Genomic DNA, 22,938 nt, shown 5'->3' with positions numbered 1-22,938 from the left:
CTAACATGAGATCTTGACTCAATCAATATTTTATGGATGAATGGCAAATTTATAATTCTTAGAGAGAATGGGACTCCAGATGAGAACTTGTTAAAGCCTTGCTATTAAAAGTGTGGCATGGCCCACAAACTAGCAGGGTTGACATCCCCTGGGAGCTTATTAGAAATGCAGGATCTTAGGTCCTACCCGCCTAACCTATGGAATCACACTCTGCATTTAACTAGATCCCAAATGACTTGTAGACACATTAAAATTTGCTCTCACTTCTTTATTCTTTATTTTATTCTCTGTGTTTGTGACAGGACAGTGGGCATCCTCTTTAGATTGTAGTGACTTATAATAAAGGTTAACCTAGCAAACTCTGATCTCTTCTATAGTCAGTTATTTATTTTTTTAATGTATATGACTTTCTAGAATGTTCTAAATACTTTTTCCAATTATTTCTTTTAAATGTTTTATTTTGAATTGACTTATGGTAGGAATGAATATGAAATGCACAACATCCAGAGCATGGTAGATGATTTTGAGTGAATGAATGCTAATTTTCTTTTTTTATAATCTAAAATAAAGTCCCTGCTATTTAATCTGATGTGTTTTTGTGTAATGACTGATATGATCCCCAGAGTGTGGGATTTGCAATGCATGGTTTTCTCATAAAATGAATGATAGATTGTGTTTATTGGACCTTGTAGCTTCTCCCATAAGAATTTTATTCTGAAACTGACATTTTGTATTCTGCAATTATAAATACTCTGCAGGCAGATGGCCACCACTCTTAGATCTCTCAAATTTCTATTTGGCTCAGATTAAAAAAAAATTGATGTTCTCTTTATAGTCGTGATCTTAAGCTTATTTTAGCTTGAAAGAAAAAATACTTATGTATATATTAAATTTTTTCTTATAATATTACCTTTTATTTCTAAGACTATATTATTTATCAAGAGCAAAATATGCCTATTCTGCAGTTTATAATAAGCAGTTTTTATAGGTCATTACCTAAGGATAAAAAGCTGCTGGAAATTTTTGGTAGGCTGTTGCAGTTTATTCTATCATAACATAAAAATTATAAAAAAAAAGTAGATTTGCTAGTTTTTCCTTTTGTATATATTTATAGCTCATTTCTTTGAATTTAGATTATATAAGTAGTATAATACATAATAAGAAAAATGTGCCATGAATTTTTATTTTCGTGTACATATAGGATATGTGAATACATCTCTGAATTTATCTAGTTTATTCTTCTTTTCTTCTTCCTCCTTCTCCTCCTCTTTTGCTTTGCCAGGGAATTGAAACCAGGGTTTCACACATGCAAAACCATGGGTTCTGTCTCTGGAATCATTACCCAGATCTTACCTTTTCTTCTTTATTTACTCCATTAAAGCCATTATCATCACTGAAAAATATTCTGCTTTTGGTCGCTACTGTGAGATGGCCAGAGTCCTTGGTTTGGTTTCTAACTCTACTCAGCTACTTAGAGAGGTTGTTTCTTTAGCTTTCATATGAGATATAATCAAGCATACCCTTGTTCTTCTGTGGCTGCTTGTCTAATTTAGACATTGTTTTCAGAATGATAACTACAAATTACATCTATATTTATTACTTTTCTTTTGAAGTATCATCTCATTCTTCCTTCCAGTCTTCCTAAAATTTCAATTTAATAGGAAGTATGTATAGAGTATGGTTTGCTCTTTTCTGTGAGAGGTCAGATAAATATTTTAGATTTTTGGAGTCTATGGAAACAGTGTTGCAACCACTCATCTACAATATATAATTTAATGGACATGCTCATGTTCTTAAACAATTGTATATATGACACTGATGCAGATTTTATATAGGTTTCATGTGAAGTATTTTTCATTTTATTTTTGCTCACCAAATGAAGAAAATCTATTTTTACTTTACTGCCTTATAGAAACAGCTGACTAAGTTGGGCTGGCAGGTATCCTTATAAAAAGCATGTAGACTTATCAATCTTAGTTACGTTTAACTTCTTTTTATTTAAATGCTCCCTTTTATTCTTATATTTTTTACCTGATTTGGTTCTTCTCTCATAGCTTTATACCCTGTTATCATTTTGTAAGAATCCTTTTGTGCGGCTATAGAGAAAACAAGACAGTGTCTGAATAGATATGTTCCAAGTATGTTTTCTCTTTGGAGTAATGTAATTATTAGCCTGGAAAGAATTGTGGCACCTACCAGACATGATGCTGGACAAGAGTCATTTGATAAAGCTAGCTTTCTTTAGAGATATCATGTACAAAGGTAAAATCCAAATGGATTAAAGACCTTGATATCAGACCTGATACCATAAGGTATATAGAACAACATGTTGGTAAAACACTCCATGACATTAAGACTAAAGGCATCTTCAAGGAGGAAACTGCACTTTCCAAACAAGGGAAGCAGAGATCAACAGATGGGAATACATTAAACTGAGAAGCTTCTGCACCTCAAAAGAAATAGTGCCCAGGATACTAGAGTCACCCAAGTGGGAGAAACTATTCACCCAACACCCTTCAGATAAGGGGCTAATATCCAAAATATACAAGGCACTGACAGAACTTTACAAGAAAAAAAAATCTAATCCCATCAAAAAATGGGGAGAAGAAATGAACAGACGCTTTGATAAAAAAGAAATACAAATGGCTAAAAGGCACATGAAAAAATGCTCCTCATCACTAATCATCAGGGAGATGCAAATCAAAACAATGATGAGATACCACCTCACACCACAGAGATTGGCGCACATCACAAAGAATTAGAACAATCAGTGCTGGTGGGGGTGTGGAGAGAAAGGAACCCTTATCCACTGCTGGTGGGAATGCCGTCTAGTCCAACTTATATGGAAAGCGATATGGAGATTCCTCCAAAATCTGGAAATTGAGCTCCCATTTGACCCAGCTATTCCATTCTTAGGGATATACCCTAAGAACACAAAAATACAATACAAAAGCCCCTTCCTCACACCTATATTTATTGCAGCACTATTCACAATAGCCAAGCTCTGGAAACAACCAAGATGCCCTTCAACAGAGCCAGTAATAGTTCTTGAGTACCACTGGTGTGGCCCTAAAACCAAACAAAATAAAAGATATAAAACGTTTCTGTTTATTTTTAATATGGTAATACCGGTAAATTCAGTTCATGTAAGCACAGTAAATTTGAAGAGCTTAAAAGGGTCATAGGACATAAATAAACACAGAAAACCATTAAGCCTGCTAGAGCAGTGATATTCTCTAACTGTGATCTATAATTATTCCTACTGAGCACAAGAGGTAGTGGAGGTCTGGGAAAACGAATGACTTGCAGAAAATCACCTAAATATAAGTTGCGAAACAGCATCGCAGATTCAAATCTAGGTTTCAAATTCTTAATTATTCTGTTAATTGTGTTGTTGGTTTTTGTTGGAGATGGCAAAAGTCAGGAAATCAGAAACTCTAACTAGATTGGATTCTAATTGCCATGTAACCACAATCAGATGTAGCTGATGTCACCTGGCGTTTTTTTTAGATGCACCTTGACCTCTGATTTCCCCCAAATCTGACCACCTACATTTAATTCTATAGTTTAGGTTCCTAATTTGCATTTGACCTTTTTCAGGTGTGTGTATTAAAAATTGCTAGAAGTTGGATATTGCTTGAAATGCTATTGTTGTTTCTAAGTGCCTAGGGTTTATAATCCAATTACTTTGCCCTGATTTGAAAACTAAAAAGATATTGACTGTAAAAGCACATAACATTTAACATGGATTTCTCCTTATGTGGCTGTAGTAAAGACTTCCTTCACAATACCAACTAGAGAGCAAGTTGTGTCTTTTTTGTATGAAAGTATAACATTCTGATTCATTAACAAATAAGACTGTCAGTGAATTAACATTTATTTTTAAACATGAAACCCTTTCTTTTTAAAGTGTAATAGTGACAATAAGCGCATTACGCTCACTGCCCTCATTTTATGTTTATTTTAGTAATGTCTCTTGTCCTCATCATTATCATGTCTGGGCCCTTTATGAAACTTAAAAATGTCTCTGTGAACTTCCGTGCACATGTTAGATCAGTCATGTGAAACAATTTTAAAATTATTATCCTGCAGGCCTTTGTTATCCTGGGCATTTGGACAGATGTAGCAAATTTCACATTTTTTATGCTTAAAATATCTCTGCATGTCAGCAGCGAATATTAAGCATTTTCAATAATTTGAGACAAATATTAGTATGCCTTTTTTCTTGAGTTGCCTCATTCTAGCTATAAGATTCGTAGCACATGGGTACTTATATGCTAATTAAGGGGTAAGTTATAAGTAAATATAGTTCTTATTATTCACATAAATATCTCACACAAATATTCATGTAGTTCTCTGTGCATGCATGGAAGTGTGTGTGTGACACATATGTCTGTGTGTGCTTTTCCAATTCTGTTAGGATGACTTTCCTTCTTCACATTAGGTCAGTAAAAAGTTACTTATATAACTGTATAGCTAAGAATAAGATATACATTGAGACCAGGATATGAGATGAGGCTGTCTAACTCCAAAGTGCAGGACAAATTCCTCCATATTAAAAGATAGCCTTCTCATTGCTGGAAGTGCCAGAGTGATTTGTTCATTAGAAATGTCTTGTGTAATAGGAGTTTTTAGGCAATGTCTTCTTAAAAGGGGGCATCTATCTCTTAACCTATCACTGAAAGAGAAATACCATTGTCTATTAATATTACTGGAACTAAAGATGAATAGTGAATTGGCCTTGATCTGACAGTGAGTTTGACTTTGATAGCTCATCACTTAAAAGGTTCTTTTATATTTATGAAAAAAAAGCATGACGTCAAACTGGAGTGGGGGGGGGGGTTCATGGTGGAATTGATACTAATATTTAAGACCGAACTCAGAGCTAAAAAAAAAAAAGCTCTTTGTGTGAACTTTTTTTTTTAACATGCATAGCTAATTAGCTTAGGTTATTATAAGCAGGGCTGCTGTTATAAAGTTTCCGGTGGTGTCTCGGGATACCTTGTTTATAGTGCCTTCTCTATGCCAGCCTGTCTTTGAAAGAGAATTACAGAAAGTAGAGACAGTGAATAGTCTACCGTTTGCCATTGGATTGGGGCTACCAAAAACATTGTTATGCTGGAAATGCTAGAATACAATCACTATCAGGTGAGCTTTATTCTTATTCGTATTCAGTCTCTGAAATATAATGCAATAAATTGAGTAATTCACCTTTTCATGTTCTTGTAATAGGCACCCTTTTGATTAAATTCAAATCTGTTTTGTGTTCTTTATTGTTTGGTACCATATGAAGTAATTCAATGTAGATTTAAACAAATTACATATTTGTAGAAATTTTATTTTCCTAATATGTGGCTGTTCTTTCTTCAATAGCTCCTGTTCATACATAGCCCACAAAGATTAAATTGTATTTTTTAAGGAAAAGGGATCTTTTATTTTATTGAAGTAACACTGTGCTAAAAATTATATGTTTTAGGTATGCATCATTAAAAATCAATATGTGTACAATACAGAAATTCAGCAACACTGATTTGTAAAAGCAATGCCTTTCTAGTTCTGCCTATGTTTGTAAGAAAGGACAAATTTAGTGCTGGTTGAATTATCTTGCTTTGAAAAACACATACATACAAGTGTTGGTGTTTGAAAGAAACTGTTTAATGTGAAATTGCTTTTATGTTGAGTTTAAGATCTTAATTAAAATGTTGAATAATCACGTCCAAATGAAAGTAAGAGGAATTAATCTACAATGTGTTGATTTAATCATGAAGATGTTTCTATTTATTTTCTACAACCGTTTTACAGTTGGTTCTTAAGGAAAAAATTTTTTTTAATAGCAGAAAGCTCTTCTACTTGCTAAGGAAAGTGAAATAAATTGAGTTGTTCTCCTTTTCTAGGTTTTTTTTTTTTAGTTTGATCTTAATAAGCTCTTTAGGTATGTCGGGGGAAAATTGCCCTCTGAATAGCTGCATATTTTAAATTATTGGTCATAAGATGTTTTTGAGAAGATGCACCATTATTTATTAAGGAGCTAAAGAACACAGGGTTAAGTTTTGCCCCAAATTCTAAGATTTAGACTTGGATCTTGAGTAATACCAAAGCTTTCATTCCAATGCCTGATACATACCCGAGATTTAATAATTTAAACTTTTGGTGAACTCAAGAGCCTCATGTTTGCCTAAAAGAAGAGCTATCCCAAAATCACAAATAACAGCGTTATCTTCTCTTCCCTCTGTGGCTTTGTTCAGGTGCAGACCCACCTTGAAAACCCTACCAAGTACCACATACAGCAAGCCCAAAGGCAGCAGGTAAAGCAGTACCTTTCTACCACTTTAGCAAATAAACATGCCAACCAAGTCCTGAGCTTGCCATGTCCAAATCAGCCTGGCGATCATGTCATGCCACCAGTGCCGGGGAGCAGCGCACCCAACAGCCCCATGGCTATGCTTACACTTAACTCCAACTGTGAAAAAGAGGTAATTCATGTCTCCTCCCCTATCATGTTCTCTTCCACTAAATGACTGTCTGTTGGATATTATTCCCACACTTGACTGTGGACTCTTGTCTGTCCGCGTGGCCGTGTTCCGTAGTCTTTGTCCCAGACCTACTAGCATGGCTGTGGCTCTCCAGCCTCTTCTTGCTGACTCTGGGTTATTGGGTTATGGCGCGTAATGAAGCCATGGCCCCTCTAAGCGGGATTTGAAGGCGAGAACCCTTTCTCCCCCAACCTATTTCCGCTTTGGTAGCTGAGCGCACACTTCTCTTTGATGCCTTTCCATTTACAAAGCAGTGAAAATGCAGAGAGAGATGGGAAGGTGGAAAAAGGAAAAGCAAAAATAGAAAAGGTGTGGGGCAGGCGGTTTTGAAGTTCCGCTTATTGTGAATGCCTAGAATATTATTTTTATTTCTCCCTGAGTGGGGAAATATACCACAAATGTGCACGGAGGGATTTGAATAAAGCCTTTTGCAGAGGAGCAATGGTTTAATTAATATTTCTGGGTGCATTAGATTTCTTACTAAAATTACTGCTGCCCTTTAAATCTTATTTTGTAAACACTGGATTGGAGAAAAGACTCAAGCACACCCTAATTGTATCAAATTTGAGGCATAAAACTGAAAGAACAGTTGTGAATTTATGCCTGCTCTTTCTATGAGTTGTTTCTTTCACTGGGATTTTAATGTACTCTGAAATATTTATGTGATTTCAGAGATGACTTTAAAAGTTTGTTCGGTTTTCATTTCAGGGGCAACTCACTCTTTGCTCCTGTGGCCAAACCAACCATCTTATTTTCCTCTGTCCATATTTGTTAGGGGTCGAGCTAATCTGATGGATGTTCTTTCTTCATTATCTCATTGCTTAGATTTCTCTTTGTCTCATCTTGTTGCACCATCAGCCTCATGTAAGCATGTCAGTCACTGAAAATCGTATTTTTCAAATCCAGGTCATGAGTTGACTTTGCTTATGTTTTTGCAGGGATTTTATAAATTTGAAGAGCAAAATCGGGCGGAAAGTGAATGCCCCAGTATGAACACACATTCACGTGCGTCATGCATGCAGGTACTGAATGACTCGGCTGCCCAAGGATGTGACACTTTATAATGAGACTATTTATGGCTCATCTCACCTTGATGACTTAAGGTCCCTCCCCTCAATTGACTTTTTTGTTGTAGTTTTTTTTTTTAATTGAGGAAGTTAAGAACAGGGCCATTTTATTCATGATATCTCATTATTTAGTAATTATTAGAGAAATTAAGCTGAAAAAGTATTTTCCCCTTGAGTTGCTTGAAGTAATTTAAAAGTACTTAAAATTTAAAAAAAATTTTATAAGTAAAATGTAAAATCTGGGCTTCATTTAGATACCATTATCACATTACCAGTGTACATTCTAACATTTGTAGGAGACTTTGATAGACTAAAGTAAAGAGTGTGTGTGTGTGTGTGTGTGTGTGTGTGTGTGTGTGTGTGTGTGTGTGTGAAAGAAAGAGAGAAAGAGGAGAGACAGTGTGAATTCTATTGTTTCATAACAAGGAATCTCATGGGACATATATTATGAAACTTACTTTATTCACTTACATGGCTATTTTTCCCAAATAACTAAAGATTTCTTTGTGGTGTATCTTAATGTAGAGATATTATGCTATACCCATTTATTAATATACTTACACTTTATAGAAACATAAGGGAAAGAAAACTTATAAGGAATATGGAATCATTTTGCTTTTCTTTATTTACCATAATCATAAACCCTGCATTACTTTTTCATATAGAGAAAAACATTTTTAAAAATTACACCAAATCTTGGGCTGGAGAGAATGTACAATGGATAAAGAGAATGACTTACATGGGGCTAACCTGTGTTTGGTTTCTGGCAACTCAAATGGTTCCCCAAGATTACCAGGAGTGATCTCTCAGAGCACAGTTAAAAGTAAGCCCTGAGAAGAGCCAGAAGTTTTCCAAAACAAACAAACAAATCAAAACAAATTGATTGTATTTCCTTAAAAGTAAAGTAAAAATTATAGAAAGAAAAGTTATTGAGCTGCTCCCTGCCCATGTATCTGTCAGCCAGCCCAATTAGAAAATTACTATTTAAAAATGGTGCAAATAAAATTGATACCCAGAAGTGGAATTAAATACACAGTGTGATGATAGTTATTCAAAACTGGACTCCAACTGTCCTTCTTACTCAGTCTTCGAGTCAATATATTATATTCCTGGCGCAGTAGCACTTTATATTATTTACCTACAATCACAAAGAATTAAAATGAAAAGTGTCTATTATTCACCCCGTTTCTAGGCAGCACACTGAAACTCTAAAAGAAGGTAAGAGAATGAAGATACCAATAACCCTGTGATGTTGGAATTTGTCCTCCTTAATTAAAAGTGACAAGATGGCACAAAGGGCATTCTTCTGAGTTTTGAGATTTCATTATATACTTATGAAACACTATTAACATCCAAGCATATGTGTACACACACACACACACACACACAAACACACACACACACCAAGTCAGATACATAAGGTGTTTACCAAGAAATGTTTTCACAGACTTGTCTTTGCAACTGCTGCAATGCACATGTAATCACTGTTGTTTATAGTTATAACTGATGTTTTGGTACTTCAGGAATAAAATTGATCTAGAGGGAATGTCAGCACCACGACTGTAATGATAACCTCGTCCTGACATATTCCTTGGGGAGAACCCAGCCACAGTGGCAGATGTACAAGGGGAAATTTATTTTACAAGTCACCATAAGATCAGTGTAGAACAAGCCAGTGGCCTGAGAGCCCCAGTACCCCCATGTTCTTGAAAACAAGGAGCTGGATCATCCTCCATGTTATCCTCTTTTAAGGAGAAGAAATGGGATGGTAGATTGTCATTAGAGAAAAAAAGATGACAGTTCTAAATCAAGAGGAAGTTTTTTGCTTCATCTTTTATGTTTGGGAAAGGCTGTTTAATACAGCAATTGAAAGCATTTGTTCAGTCTGTGCTTTTTTTTACCCTTTTTCCAGTTTGTGACTTTGGGCAAGTTGCTGCTTTTTAATTTTAATTTAATCTCACCTGAAATATTGCTATAATAATATTACCTTCCTTGATAGGATTGCTGTCAAGATAGTAACTTGGTCCTTACACAGATCTGATTCCAGTGCTTGGCAGCTAGTTATCACTGACCCTAGTATTGGTTTCAGTTGGTATTCTCAGCATAGACTAGTGTGAAAGCTCTACAACAATGAAGTTCCTATTTGGGGAGGAAGAGAATAGTTACTAGAATCTAACTAAAGATTACCGTACTTCTGTTTTAAGCGAGAAAAGATTGTGGATCTCTTTTACATGGCTGAGGTTTTGCTTATATCTCTCTTTCATGCCCCCTTTTCTACAGATGGATGATGTGATCGATGACATCATTAGTCTAGAATCAAGTTATAATGAAGAAATTCTGGGTTTGATGGATCCTGCCTTGCAAATGGCAAATACGGTATAGATCACTGTTTTTTAAATAATGAAAGTCTTGATAGGTTTACAGTGTTTTTCCCCTTTATCCAGGACATTTAACTTTTCTTTGTAAATGATTCTGAGTGACATTTTAATAATAAGAGAATTCTTTCAAGAACACAAATGTGTGATTTTGACATCAGAAAGCAAAATTTCTCCTAGGTTTAGGGTAGCCATTTCCTGGATTCCAAGTCCACTTTTGTTTTTGTTATTGTTGTTTTTGTTCTTGAAATTCGTATTATTTTTTTTTTTTTACCAAATCTGCACACTTGTTCTGGAAAGGTAGATGGAACCAGATTCCCAGAGACAAACACAGAGTCTCTCAGAGAGGTTTGGTGACTTTTTGAAGACCACACAGAATCTGGTACCTAGGAAACATTCAATTGCCATCTCTTGGGAGAGGGAAGGGAGGGACACATAAGGGAATTGTTCAAAGCCAAGTCATTCAAAGTCTTGTCTCAGGCTCTTGCTACTTTCCCACAAGAAGAAGTCATCAATAGCAGATGAGGCCTTACAAACCCCACTGACACTAAATGCCCTGTTTAGTACATTGCATCAGAGAAAGTAATAGTGGGCTGCTATGATTTTCTTATTGTCATAAAAAGTTAAGGTCTAGAACTGTATGTAGCACAGCAGATAGGTCACTTGTACACAGCTGACCTAAGTTCTATTCTCTGTACCACATATGGTTGGTTACCTGTGCCCATCATGAGCAATTCCTGAGTACAGAATCAGATGTAGCCCCTGACCAGGACATTCCATACATACACAAGTGATAGAGTTTCATTCAAGTTATTATCCCTCAACAGAAAAATATATTTCAAGTTTAACCTAAAAGCCTGTGTTCATGTATTATCTCCACCCCCTCCACCCCTCACTGGCAGTACTCAGGAGTTATGCCTGGCTCTGTGCTCAGAAATCGCTCCTGGTCAAGGGACTATGTGAAATGCTAGGCATGGAACCTGGGTGGTTGCATACAAGGCAAATGCCCTACCTGCTGTGCAATCACTCTGGCCCTATGCTCTTACATGTTTTTTATTTCTCTTTATTATTTAGATCCTTCCCTTCCTGTATTTTATTTTTCATTCCTTACCTTTATGTGTTAAGTTATTATTTTTTCAGTCTTATTTTATCTTTGCAACTATTCTGTGAATAAAGCTGTGAGTTAAATTGGGATGGTATCATTGCCCTTACTTTTAGGGTTGAAAAAGTTTATCTTGACCTGCCCCAGATGAACTTGGATGTGTCAGAAACAGGTCTCCTCACTAGAAGGCCTACTTCAAGTCTTCTGTGTTTAATACAAGAGCAATGTCACACTGAGACTAGCATACTCTTTAACAATTAGCATTTCAAACAATAAAACTTCCATAGTCTGGGGGTTGGGTGTAAAGAAATTAGCATCATTCTCTAATGGATTTCTGATTTGAAAGACAAATAATTCTGAAACTCTGATTCACAACAATTTGACATTGATCTTCTGTATATTTAAAATGGGTATGATGATAATACACAATTTTCACCACAATAAAACATTGTTTTCCTTAACACTAAAGTCCAGTAATATTATTTTTTGATTACTAAAATCCACAGCAAACTAAATTTTCATAGTATTTTTCTTTCTTTCCTGTCTTTGTTTAGCTTGACTAACTAATTACTTAAAGTCTTCAGGGGTGAAGATTCACTCTCTTAAAACCTCTAAGTTCTCTCTAGGCTTTTTAATTTTCTATCAATTTTTTGTCCACTTAAACTCGCTTTTTTTTTTTGACAAAATTAAATGTCCTGCCATTCCAACAAATGCTTCATTTCAAAAGCATCTACATTCTTTTTGAGCCTTTGGTTAACTTCTGTGGAACCTTTCGGCTTCTAATCTTGAACATCCCATGGGGCAAACTGAACTTGTCAGCAGTCAAAATCCTAGGACGACATAAGCAAAACACTTGGGGGATCTCGCACTAGGGAATTTTTAAATCTACCCAAAGACATAGGTATAGTTATACTGTTTTCACTGCCCTAGTAGCTTAATTAGCATTAGGCTACTTGTCTCAAAAGAACATTCCTGATGAAAGTGGTCATTTTGTCAGCAGTGTCACATGAAGAAGCACAAGAAAGTTGTACAATCTGCATTGTCTTTAAAAAAAAATCATTGCGTTTTTTTCGCCCAATGGTGAAAGCCTATTAAGTTGCGTTATCTAACTGAATACTCAATGTCCTAACCTTTTTTATATTTCCCACAAAAAATGCTAGGCATCTAACCTTTTTTTTTTCTTTTTTTGGTCACACCCGATGATGCTCAGGGGTTATACCTGGCTATGTGCTCAGAAATCACTCCTGGCTTTGGGGACCATATGGAACGCCTGGGATCCAACTGAGGTCCATCCTGGGTCAGCTGCATGCAAGGCAAATGCCCTCCCGCTGCACTATCACGCCAGCCCCTAAGCATCTAATGTTTTCAAAGTCATAAAAGATATGCACCAACACAAAAGAAGGAGAAAAGTACAATGGTTAGAGGTTGGGGTCAAACCTGGGATCAAATCCTAAGTCATCATTTTACTTGGCTTCATTTTTTTCCAGATGTAATATATGACTAATAATTTTACCTACTTCACATGATCATCTTAGAAAACATATTATATATCATTGATAATATAAGTTCTACACAATAATATTTAAAGTATTAATTGATTCATTATAACATCAATATATTAGGGTATCAATATATTAGGGATTATATTGAGCAGCTGAAATAGGGCAAGCTCTACACAAAAATAACATATTTAACTATCCTGATTGTACTCTTCATGGGTCTATCTATAAGTTTTAAGCAGGGATCTCTATTGATATCATGAAGAACTTAACCTCTCACTGGCAATGATTTCCCCACTTTGCCTTTCTCCTTTATACAGAATACCCACCACATCTTCTCATTCTGCTTTGAAGTAGATGTTCTACTCCTTTTTGACTACTCCTGTAAAGCTATTAATTACCTAGTATGTACTAGGCACTGGGTGAAGCTCTTGCATACAGATCAATAAGGCAAGTTTCCTGTTCTCTTAAGGCTTCCTGATCTGGAAAGAGGAAGAAAGAGCAACTCTGAATGGAAAGAATAGCTCAGAAGCAGTTAGGCTAGCTCAGAGTAATTCCTAGATAGGAAAGATCTTTTGGGTAGTGTTGAATCAGTTCCTAGATGAGAAATAGATCCCGTAGAATTCCAAAGAATTTAGAAGAGGAACTCAGATATCCAATTTTCTTCCATATGCCTAACTTTCAAAAATCTAAATGTGGCCCTATCAGAGCCTTTCTATATTTAAACCATTTTTAACATTTTGTATTGTAAGGGAATAGTCAAACCTAGGTATTTGGGACACAGACTCTAGTCCTGACCTTTGTATTAAATGCATTCTATTGAGGCCAGAGACGTGGCGCAGCAGTAAGGTGTCTGCCTTGCCCGCGCTAGCCTAGGACAGACCGAGGTTCAAACCCCTGGCATTCCATATAATCCCCCAAGCCAGGAGCGATTTCTGAGCACATAGCCAGGAGTAACCCCTAAGCATCACCGGGTGTGGCCCAAAAAAAACAAAACAAAAAATACATTCTCTTAATGAGTTATTGGACTTCCTCTCCTCATCTCTTTTGACTGTTAAATAGGAATGATAATAGCATATAAAATTAATGTGAAAAATTTGAGTCAAGATACAAAAAAGAATTTAGTACATTTTGGTCTCGATATTCCCTTACTAAATTTTAATTTTCTACTTGTGATAAATTTGGGTCTAGGTTGTGAAAAATTAATCTGCGACAACTTATTAGTAGTTTGACTTTTTTTCCCACAGTAAAGTTCAAAGTTAATGTTCTTCATATTTGGCTTTTTTCCCTCTTATGATTCTTTGACATGCTTAATTTTGAGTTAATTATTTTTTTTAAAAAAGTGGAAGGAACACTTAGAGAGGAAACTATCCTAAGGGAATTGAAGTCTAGAAATAACTATTCTGAGAGCACAAGGGCCCTCTTGTACCATCACAAACAAAGCATAAAAGTCCCAGTTTATTTGTGCTAACAGTGCCCAATTGATATTCAGAGAAGGAGGCAATCCATCTAAAAGAATAATAACATTTAAAAGTTATTATTTAGTTGGAAAAATATTCATTTTGTTGGAGCTGAAATTTGGAGTACATCTACTTCTCATTTTTTTTTTTTTTGGTCCCAACTAGTCTGTGACTTCTGTCCATCAACTGTAAGTTTGTGCACATGGTAAATAAGTCTTAACCTTTTAGTTATATGAAATTGTGCATACTAATATATTATGATTATTTTATCACTTGTACATTATCCCTTTTCATTTATGATCCAATTTATTAAATCTTTCTCAATTAAAATATATATTATAAAAGAAATAAGTCTTAACCATTAGGTGAATGTGCTAGATAGAAACCCAGGAAAGTGACCAGAGGAAGAATATAGGAGGTAATGCATTTGCCTTGTATGCAGCTGACCCTGGTTCAATCCCCTGCATTATATATGGTTGCCTGAGTGTAACCATGAATGACCTGTGTGATCCCAGAGCCAGGAGAAAGCCAACCCCCTTTCCCACTTAGGAAAACAAACAAACTAGGAAATAGAAACCACATCTTTTTCAACAAAAGTTGCTTCTTCCTTTTTCTTAGTTCCAGAGGTATTACTTTGACCTAATTATGGAGTTAACTATTTATATGGAGTTTTTTTGAACTCAGAAGAGAATCTCTAAGGTACTGTCTTAAATATATATATATATATATATATATATATATATATATATATATATATATATATATATGACTGAGGGACTAATTTTAGCTAAAAGCTATATTATTTTAATTAACCTTATTATAAGTAGCTTCAAATAGTAGCAGCCATTAATATTAGAACAGAAGCCACAATTTCGGACAGGGAATTAGCCTAGGCATTGTTTTTCCTTGGCATGGTCAGTGTATTGAAAGATATCCAGCAGCATTCCTGGCCTCTTACTATATGAATGTAGCACCCTACATTTTTCTTGCATCCCTAACTGTAACAACCAAAAATATCTAGATATGAAAAAATGTCCCCTTGGGGGAAAACAGACAGTATAGATTTGGAGTAATGAATAGTAACTTTAGCCCTGCAGCTCCCAGCCCCTTAAAATTGTCTAATAGTTGATGGGAATACTTGGCAGTTAACATGGCAGCATTTTATTTTGCTGATCAGTGAATATTACCTCGACTGTCCAATAATTTACTTATATTTATTCTTTAGTGCCAAGCATTGATCCTAAGTCTCACACTTTTGAATCTTATAGTTTGGCCCATAAGCCGAACTACAACCCCATCCTCCAATGCAGTACTTTCTAGAAAATTACGTTACTTAGCCTATCGGCTTATCAGTTACTTACATGGCAGGCACCGTTTTATCTACTTTATCTCATTCGATTTTTACAGAACTTGAAGATGAGTGATGCGATTGCCACTGTTTTAAATGGTGATACCATACCCCAGAAAGGTTCATATCACATAGCAAGTCAGCAACAGGCAGGATCTTACATCTGACACACACTGTACTCATTCACTGATAGGTGCGAGCATCAGATGCAGATGTTAAACAGCTGGAGTTTTACTTGCTCAGATTCAGATCCTCATTCCTACTTAGTTCACATTCAGGTTTTCATTACGGAAATCGAACTACAGTAGAAAATTGCCATTTCTAACTAGCTAATAGCAGCAGGTTCTGCTCTTCACCTGGGGATAGTAGCATTCCCTCTACCAAAAACATCTTGTTCAAGTGCTGTAACAGCTGTGACTTTGCTTGCCGTAAAATTGCCATGATGATCTAATAGAAAGTGTCTTTCTGGTTCTATGCCTGGTTCAGCGTAGGCACCCACAGAATTCTATTTTCCCCTGCCAAGTGTTCTGGCAGGCTCTATGCAGCCCACTTCTAATCAGCAAGTATTGAAAATGCAGCTGAAGCAGAAAATCTTTGCAAGGGCTAGATAGAGGCTTATAAACTGCTTCTTCAATTGGAAGTGTCAATGTCTGACCTCAATGGAATGCCTGATAAGCCCATCTTTTTACAGTGATTATAATTCCTGTCCTTTCCTGGTGCACTCTCCTGTCAATCTTTGCCATTAATCTTAGTATTTTTTCTTATTAACCCCTCTCCATCCATTTTTCTCATCCATTTTTCAAACCTTGCTTGTCTGTCTACCTGTCTTCCCATCTCTATCCCTCATGCTCACATTTCTTTCCCTATTCCCAACCTATCCCTGGTATCTTTATCTTTGCCTTGTTCTTACTTTTTTTTTTCCCTCTGCTTCTCTCTTTCTGCGAGTCTCTATTTATTAAGTATATGCACACAGACTATCTTTTTAAAAATATGCTGAGAAAATGCATTGTGGTTCAGAAGACATTGTTACATACAAGTTATTTATTCACTTAATATTTCCTGGGGCTTTGGATGAAATTCAGCAATGAAGCACTTGCCATGCATGTATGAGGCCCTGAGTTTGATACCTGGCACTGTGAAAACTAACATCAAAGAAACTACTTAAAATAGTTTTGGTATAGCGGTATTGGTGATTTGCAGTTCCTTTATTTATTTATTTATTTATTTATTTATTTATTTATTTATTTATTTATTTATTTTTGGTTTGATGTTTTATAGGGACTACTTTCAGTGGTCCTCAGAGCAGGAAGCCAGGCATGTGTATGGTGAAGTGGGGGGGGCTCCAGCAATACTTAGCTGGCATTGCCAGTCTGCTGCTGCTATTTGTACTAAGCAAGGCAGTGCTGTTTGGGCCTGCCTGTATCAGAGAATCATCAGAATCGTAGTTGGAGATGCCCTCAAAATCTCATCTACAAAGGATGTACTCTACCACTTGAGCTGTTTCCTGAGCCTGAGAGATTCCTTTTTAAAAACGAATTACTTTTTTTTGTTCTGATAATATTTATTTCATAAATGTAATTATTCTTCTAAAACATTAAGTAACTAGCTTAACTAGTTTGCCTATTTAATTTCTGGCAACTTGTCACAGCACATATCTTACATATAGAATTTCATAAAATATGTGTGATTTGTATTTCTAGAGTCATAAGTACATTTTTCAGATTGTTGTTTAATTCACGTTAAATTCATGCTCTTTTTTTTTAAATTACCTAGATTTGAAACTCTAGAAACATAAGACCATACAGTTTGGAATCCAGATATTTATCAGATATTTATCAAATGACCTGATATTATTGCAAGTTTCTACTCTCTGATTCCTTCCACAATTGAGCACTATTTACTTTCTGTATTATGTTGCATAGGAATAAACTGAATACATAGAGAGAAAGACTTACTATGAAAATATGATTCATTTTATAAAAATACTCAATAAGAGCCAGAGAGATAGTGTAGGGGTTTAGGTGTTTTTCTTGCATATGGTCAACTTTTGTTTGATCCCTGACCTGAGTGTGTTCCCCCAAGTACTGCCAGGAGAGATTCCTGAGTGAAGAGTCAGGAGTTAGCTCCAAGTGCAACTGGGTATTGCTCAAAAATAAACAATAAACTAGAATATAAAATAATAACTAAAAATAAACTCAATGAAACGATAGCATCTGATCAAATTAATTTTGTATTTAAATGCAAAAGAGGGACTTGAAATGTATTTTAGAGGAATGTTAAAGAATCACACGGCATGTTTGGTATATGTACATATAATAGGGAATGTGGTTTATATTCTATATATTGGATAAAAGTCCTGCCTTCAAGAAGGTGTGTGAGGCAGGATGGCAAAGATCCTGTGCAGCCTGCTAATCTCTGTCTTACCTGCCTTCCCACCTCTCAGACAATTTAGATTTTTCTTAGTAACCTGTTAAGGAGAAAAACACTCTCTTTTCTTAGTTAAGTTTTAGTTTATAATGTATTTATTTAGAAGTTACAATAAGAAGAGATAACTGATGTCATCAAAGAGTGTATACATTTTATTTTCTTTTATTTCATGATATATTTTATGGGTATTAATGACCAATTAAGATGATGAATAGTACTATATGATAGGGCAATCATTCCCAGATACTTGCTGTTTACTCAACATTTCCTTTACTTATTTTTAGCTTGGGGGCCATATTTAGAAATTCTCAGGGGGTTTCTCCTGGATCTGCACTCAGGAATCATTCCTGGCAGTGCTTGAGGGATCATATGGGATGCTAGACTTGAACCTGGTTTGGCCACATGCAATGCAAGCACCCTACTGTGCTATCTCTTCTGCACTATTAAGCATTTTATTAATGTTTTTTTACTGTTATCAAGAATGAAATTCAGAGCTTATGATCAAATAAGAGTAAGAAAATCTTAATGGTTAATAATAATTCTAGGGCTGGAGCGATAGTACAGCAGTCGGGCGTTTGCCTTGCATGTGTCTCATTCAGGATGGACCTCGGTTCGATCCCTGACATCTCATATGGTCCCCTGAGCCAGAAGTGATTTCTGAGCGTGTAGACAGGAGTAACCCCTGAGCGTCACCAGGTGTGGTCCCTCCCCACAAAATTCTAGTAATTGTTTGAATTCATTTGGGATTGGGACATTTCTGTGGTGGAAATAGTGAGAAAGTCCTCTAGTATTTAGATTTTTTTTACTTCCATAAGTAACACATCAAACTGAAGTGAATTTACAGAAAAAAATGAAAGAATGACATAAAGAAGTTCATGTTAAAAAATTACAAATTGCCTACTATAAAACAATACAGAACTAGAAAAAAAAACAGTCTTACACTAGCTTAGGTAGGATTTTTTTAAAATTATTAAGTGTAAAGTTGATTTTTTTTATTAAAGTCAGTGAGCTCCCTCTTGTGGTTTTGTGAAAAATTTCAGCTTCAAGGAAAATTGCCTTTAATTTTAGTACTAAGGAAGCCACATCTTTTCTGATAAAGAAAATTCTAGAAGAGATGGAGAAAAAGAGGGAAACTGATCAAACAATTCAATTTGGTAAAGAGAGTCATCCCACTTTATAAAGAGAGCCAACATTTTCTAGAAATCTACTATATGCCTCTATGTGTCCTAGATAAAGCTTTGCCATATTAGTCATTGCCTATCTGGTAAAAATAAACATATCAGCAATTAATATAACCATTTAGACTTTGTGTGTATCAGATCTGAGTTCTTTTCTCTTTCTAAGAGAACTAATGACAAAAACCATGCATCTGTAGTCAATGTGAAAGTGAATAACGTGTTTTCCTACTCTTTAAAAAAAAAAATGTACCAGTGGGCTAGGACGATAGTATAGTAGGAAGGGCATATGCTTTGCACCTGGTTGACCCAACTTTGATTCATGGTATCCTGTATGATCCCCTAAATACAACCAGGAGTAATTACTGAGTGCAGAGTCAGGAGTAGCCCCAGAGTATTGTCAGATGTAGCCCTAAACTCTCCCTCCAATAAATAAATTATTTCAAAAATACTTGTTACACAAACCAATTACCTCAAATTAAGCTTGGAAGATGTCATTTTTTTTTAATCCGAAGAATTTGAGAGTCATGCAACAACTCATTTCTCTCACCATTTTTCTTCGCAGTTACCTGTCTCTGGAAACTTGATTGACCTTTATGGAAACCAAAGTCTGCCCCCTCCAGGTATTACCATCAGCAATTCCTGTCCAGCAAACCTTCCCAACATTAAAAGGGAGCTCACAGGTAAATACCTAGCAAGTGTGCCTCTTACTGAGAATACTCTGTTGATTGAGGAACAAAGTGGCATTCAGACTACTTCCAAATTCCAGAACTATTTTTTCTATCAGTGCAATGGCTGACTATTGAGCACTATTTTTTTTAAGATACCAGTTTTACCATAGGCTGATTTAAATGAGAATTAAATTCCTACAACATATTTTTCTTGTTTATTAAAACATTTTTATTCTCAGTGATTTACAATACAACTAGTAATGATTTTCTATATATTGTTTTAATAATTTATATTCGCAAGGTCTACTTTATTGGGATAACTTTGCTCCATGCCTTAATTACCCTGTGACTTACATTATATCTCTGTCTGTGTTGTTTTCCTTATTAGCATGGGCACGGCAATGAACATTTCCAGTTCTAAAGCATCATTCTTGATTATGCTGTTAATACAACTTGATAAGTTCTAGAATTTAAGAACCCTGATATCTGAGTATATTTTGACATGTATTCAAGCTCATAGTCAGGATTAAAAAAAGAATATTTTTGTGATATCTTCATATATGTCTTATTATTTTTGCTATATTAAATAGCAAGAATCACAGTGAAAAAACAAATATTGGTTGTCCTTGAAGCAAGTGTGAAATTATCTATTTTGCCATTTTGTTTAATACTTTAGGAAAGATTGGGACCACTGAAACACAATGAAATGATATTTAAACTAGCTAATCTTCAAAGGCTCAATTTTATGATCCCCACCTAATCCCCTTGTATCCTGAATGATTGAGTGAACAGAACATCAGATATAAATTTGGCAACAAAATTTCTTCTTCTGTTCAAGGGTGACTTTCTAATACATTATTTCAAGAATTAGTGACATAATAAAAATATTTTTAAAATTTTGAGTTCAAAATTAACAAAATCACTGAAAACAGACAGATAGGAAAGGGAATGTGCTAAGTTTTAGAAAATGTGGCCAAATAAACAATATATTTAAAAAATGATAAATAAAGTGACATGAATAAAATCTTTTTATTGATTATAATTTAAAGTTATGTTTATGATTATTTCCTAAAAAATAAGACAAATACCCAGGTATATAACTCAACTTTGGAGCACAGACTTTGCTGCCAAAGGCTCTGTGTTTGATTTCCTGCACAAAAAATAATTAAAATCTGCTTTACATTATGGTCAAATGATGGCATAGTGGATAAGGCTTTTACCTTGCACAAGCAGATCTGGGTTTGATCCCCAAATTCCATTTGGCCCCCCCAAACCTTCCAGCAATAATTTCTGAGTGCAGAACAGGAGTAAACCCTGTGTACCACCAGGTGTGATCCCCCCAAAAAAGCAGTTGTTTTATAAAAACAAACAATACTAAAATTATGTTGAAAAGAAGGATGTCTAAGTATAAGTTGCTTATAGTTAATTTGAGAAAAACATATAAAAACTATTTGAACAGCTAATATTTTAAAAATAACTTTACTAGCCAGAGCAGTGGCGCTAGAGGTAAGGTGTCTGCCTTGCAAGCGCTAGCCTAGGACAGACCATGGTTCAATCTCCAGGCATCCCATATGGTCCCCCCAAGCCAGGAGCAATTTCTGATCACATAGCCAGGAGTAACCCTTTAGCGTCAAATGGGTGTGACCCCCACCCAGAAAAAACAAAAACAAAATGCAAAACACAATAAAAATAACTTTAAAATGTTTCCGTAAATCATTGATCCTAAGGATAATTATTATTATTACTAAGGATAATAAATTAATGATTAAAATAAATTATTTTTCTTTTTGGGTTTTTGGGTCATACCTGGCAGCACTCAGGGGTTACTCTTGGCTCTATGCTCAGAAGTTGCCCCTGGTAGGCACAGGGGACCATATGGGATGCCGGGATTTGAACCAATGACCTTCTGCATGAAAGGCAAAAACGCCTTACCACCACGCTATCTCTCCGGCCCCGAAAATAAATGATTTTATTCTAACAAGTTCTAATGGGACCTGATACCAAGAACTGAAAAGTTGAATGTTTCCATTAACCAGAGATCTAATATGGGAACTTCTCTACTAATTTTTATTTTACTGTGTTAAGAACTCACAGACAGATAGACATAAAAGTTGTATTTTAAGAACAACCCTAAAAAAGAAAATTTGACTCTGATAATGAAATATCAGTAGCAAATCTCCGTAGTTTTCCAGTTATTCATTTCTCTCATCTTCTGTCTGAATATTTACAGTACATGCTGAATATTTGTTTTATTTTTCTAGTGTTATGGAAGGTGAATTTTTTGCATTGATTTCATATTGATTGCCTTGGGAAAATTTGTGAGATTTTAAAATGTCATAGTTCAGATTTTTTTTTTGTATTTAAAAATCAAGTCAGTTAATGATTCTTATGTTTAGAAAATGAGTTGTTTGTAGTCTACTTTATTGTGTGCCTTGAACAGTTCCAGTTTCTAATTACTTCATTCACGTGCACAGCGTGTATTTTTCCCACAGAGTCTGAAGCAAGAGCATTGGCTAAAGAAAGGCAAAAAAAGGACAATCACAACTTGAGTAAGTTGATTTACGTTACTGATATTGCCGGAGTTGATGTTCCCGCTTATATCAAAATGTTAGGAAAGGTTGATTTCTAAAGAACTTAAAGCTACATTTTATGAGTGAAATAAAAAAATGCATCTCAAAAAATAAAAACCATACTGTTTGTTGTCTCCACATATTATCTCAGATCACATTGAAAAGTTGTATGCATCTGTTTTTAGTTTCTTGAGAAATATTTATTTTCCTTATTCACAATGATATTTTGGGTGTGTGTGACAGTTGATTCCCAACTACCCAATTATAAGTTTTGCGCACACTGGAACTTATTAACAAAAGGGGATTATGGGCTCACCTCATTCTCCAGTGAGATTTGAAAAACAAAAGGAAGAATCCTATCTGGAGGAGAATAATGGTTAGTAGAATAGTTTCTCTCATTTCTGATCTGATCTGATTTGTGACTTTAAAAACTGAATCAATAAAACATCTATTTTCAACAGTAGTTTTGGCATATCTAATTTATTCCTGATGAAATTCTGTATTTTTCCCATGAAAAGTTAAATATGAGTACTTCCATAAACAAGAGAGATGGTATGGTTATATATAAAGAGTTAAGCTTGGAGGTAGAAAATGGTTGCCAGTACATGAATTTCTGATCTTGTAGCTGAGTGTCCTCTTTGCCTAAGTGGTTTTTTAAGAATAAGGATTAGGTATTAATGCTTATCCTTACAAAGGTGATAGAATAAGGCT

The 22,938-nt window shown here is 35.2% G+C and overlaps 1 protein-coding gene across 2 annotated transcripts in view; it reads left to right on the top strand.

The window, feature by feature from the left end:
- MITF (melanocyte inducing transcription factor) overlaps positions 1 to 22,938 on the top strand; it is a 237,904-nt gene that overhangs the window by 196,863 nt on the left and 18,103 nt on the right. Inside the window, exons 3-7 of one of the 2 annotated variants that reach the window (XM_049777247.1) lie at positions 6,246 to 6,473; positions 7,472 to 7,555; positions 9,881 to 9,976; positions 19,552 to 19,669; positions 22,150 to 22,206. In XM_049777247.1, the coding sequence (XP_049633204.1) occupies positions 6,246 to 6,473; positions 7,472 to 7,555; positions 9,881 to 9,976; positions 19,552 to 19,669; positions 22,150 to 22,206 (583 nt within the window). Of the gene's footprint in view, positions 1 to 6,245; positions 6,474 to 7,471; positions 7,556 to 9,880; positions 9,977 to 19,551; positions 19,670 to 22,131; positions 22,207 to 22,938 lie in introns of both variants that reach the window. The other variant, XM_049777246.1, reaches the window with a different exon arrangement.

Source organism: Suncus etruscus, chromosome 7, assembly GCF_024139225.1.
Source record: "Suncus etruscus isolate mSunEtr1 chromosome 7, mSunEtr1.pri.cur, whole genome shotgun sequence".
Classification (NCBI taxonomy): Eukaryota; Metazoa; Chordata; class Mammalia; order Eulipotyphla; family Soricidae; genus Suncus; species Suncus etruscus.
This window is presented reverse-complemented; position numbering and strand designations above follow the sequence as displayed.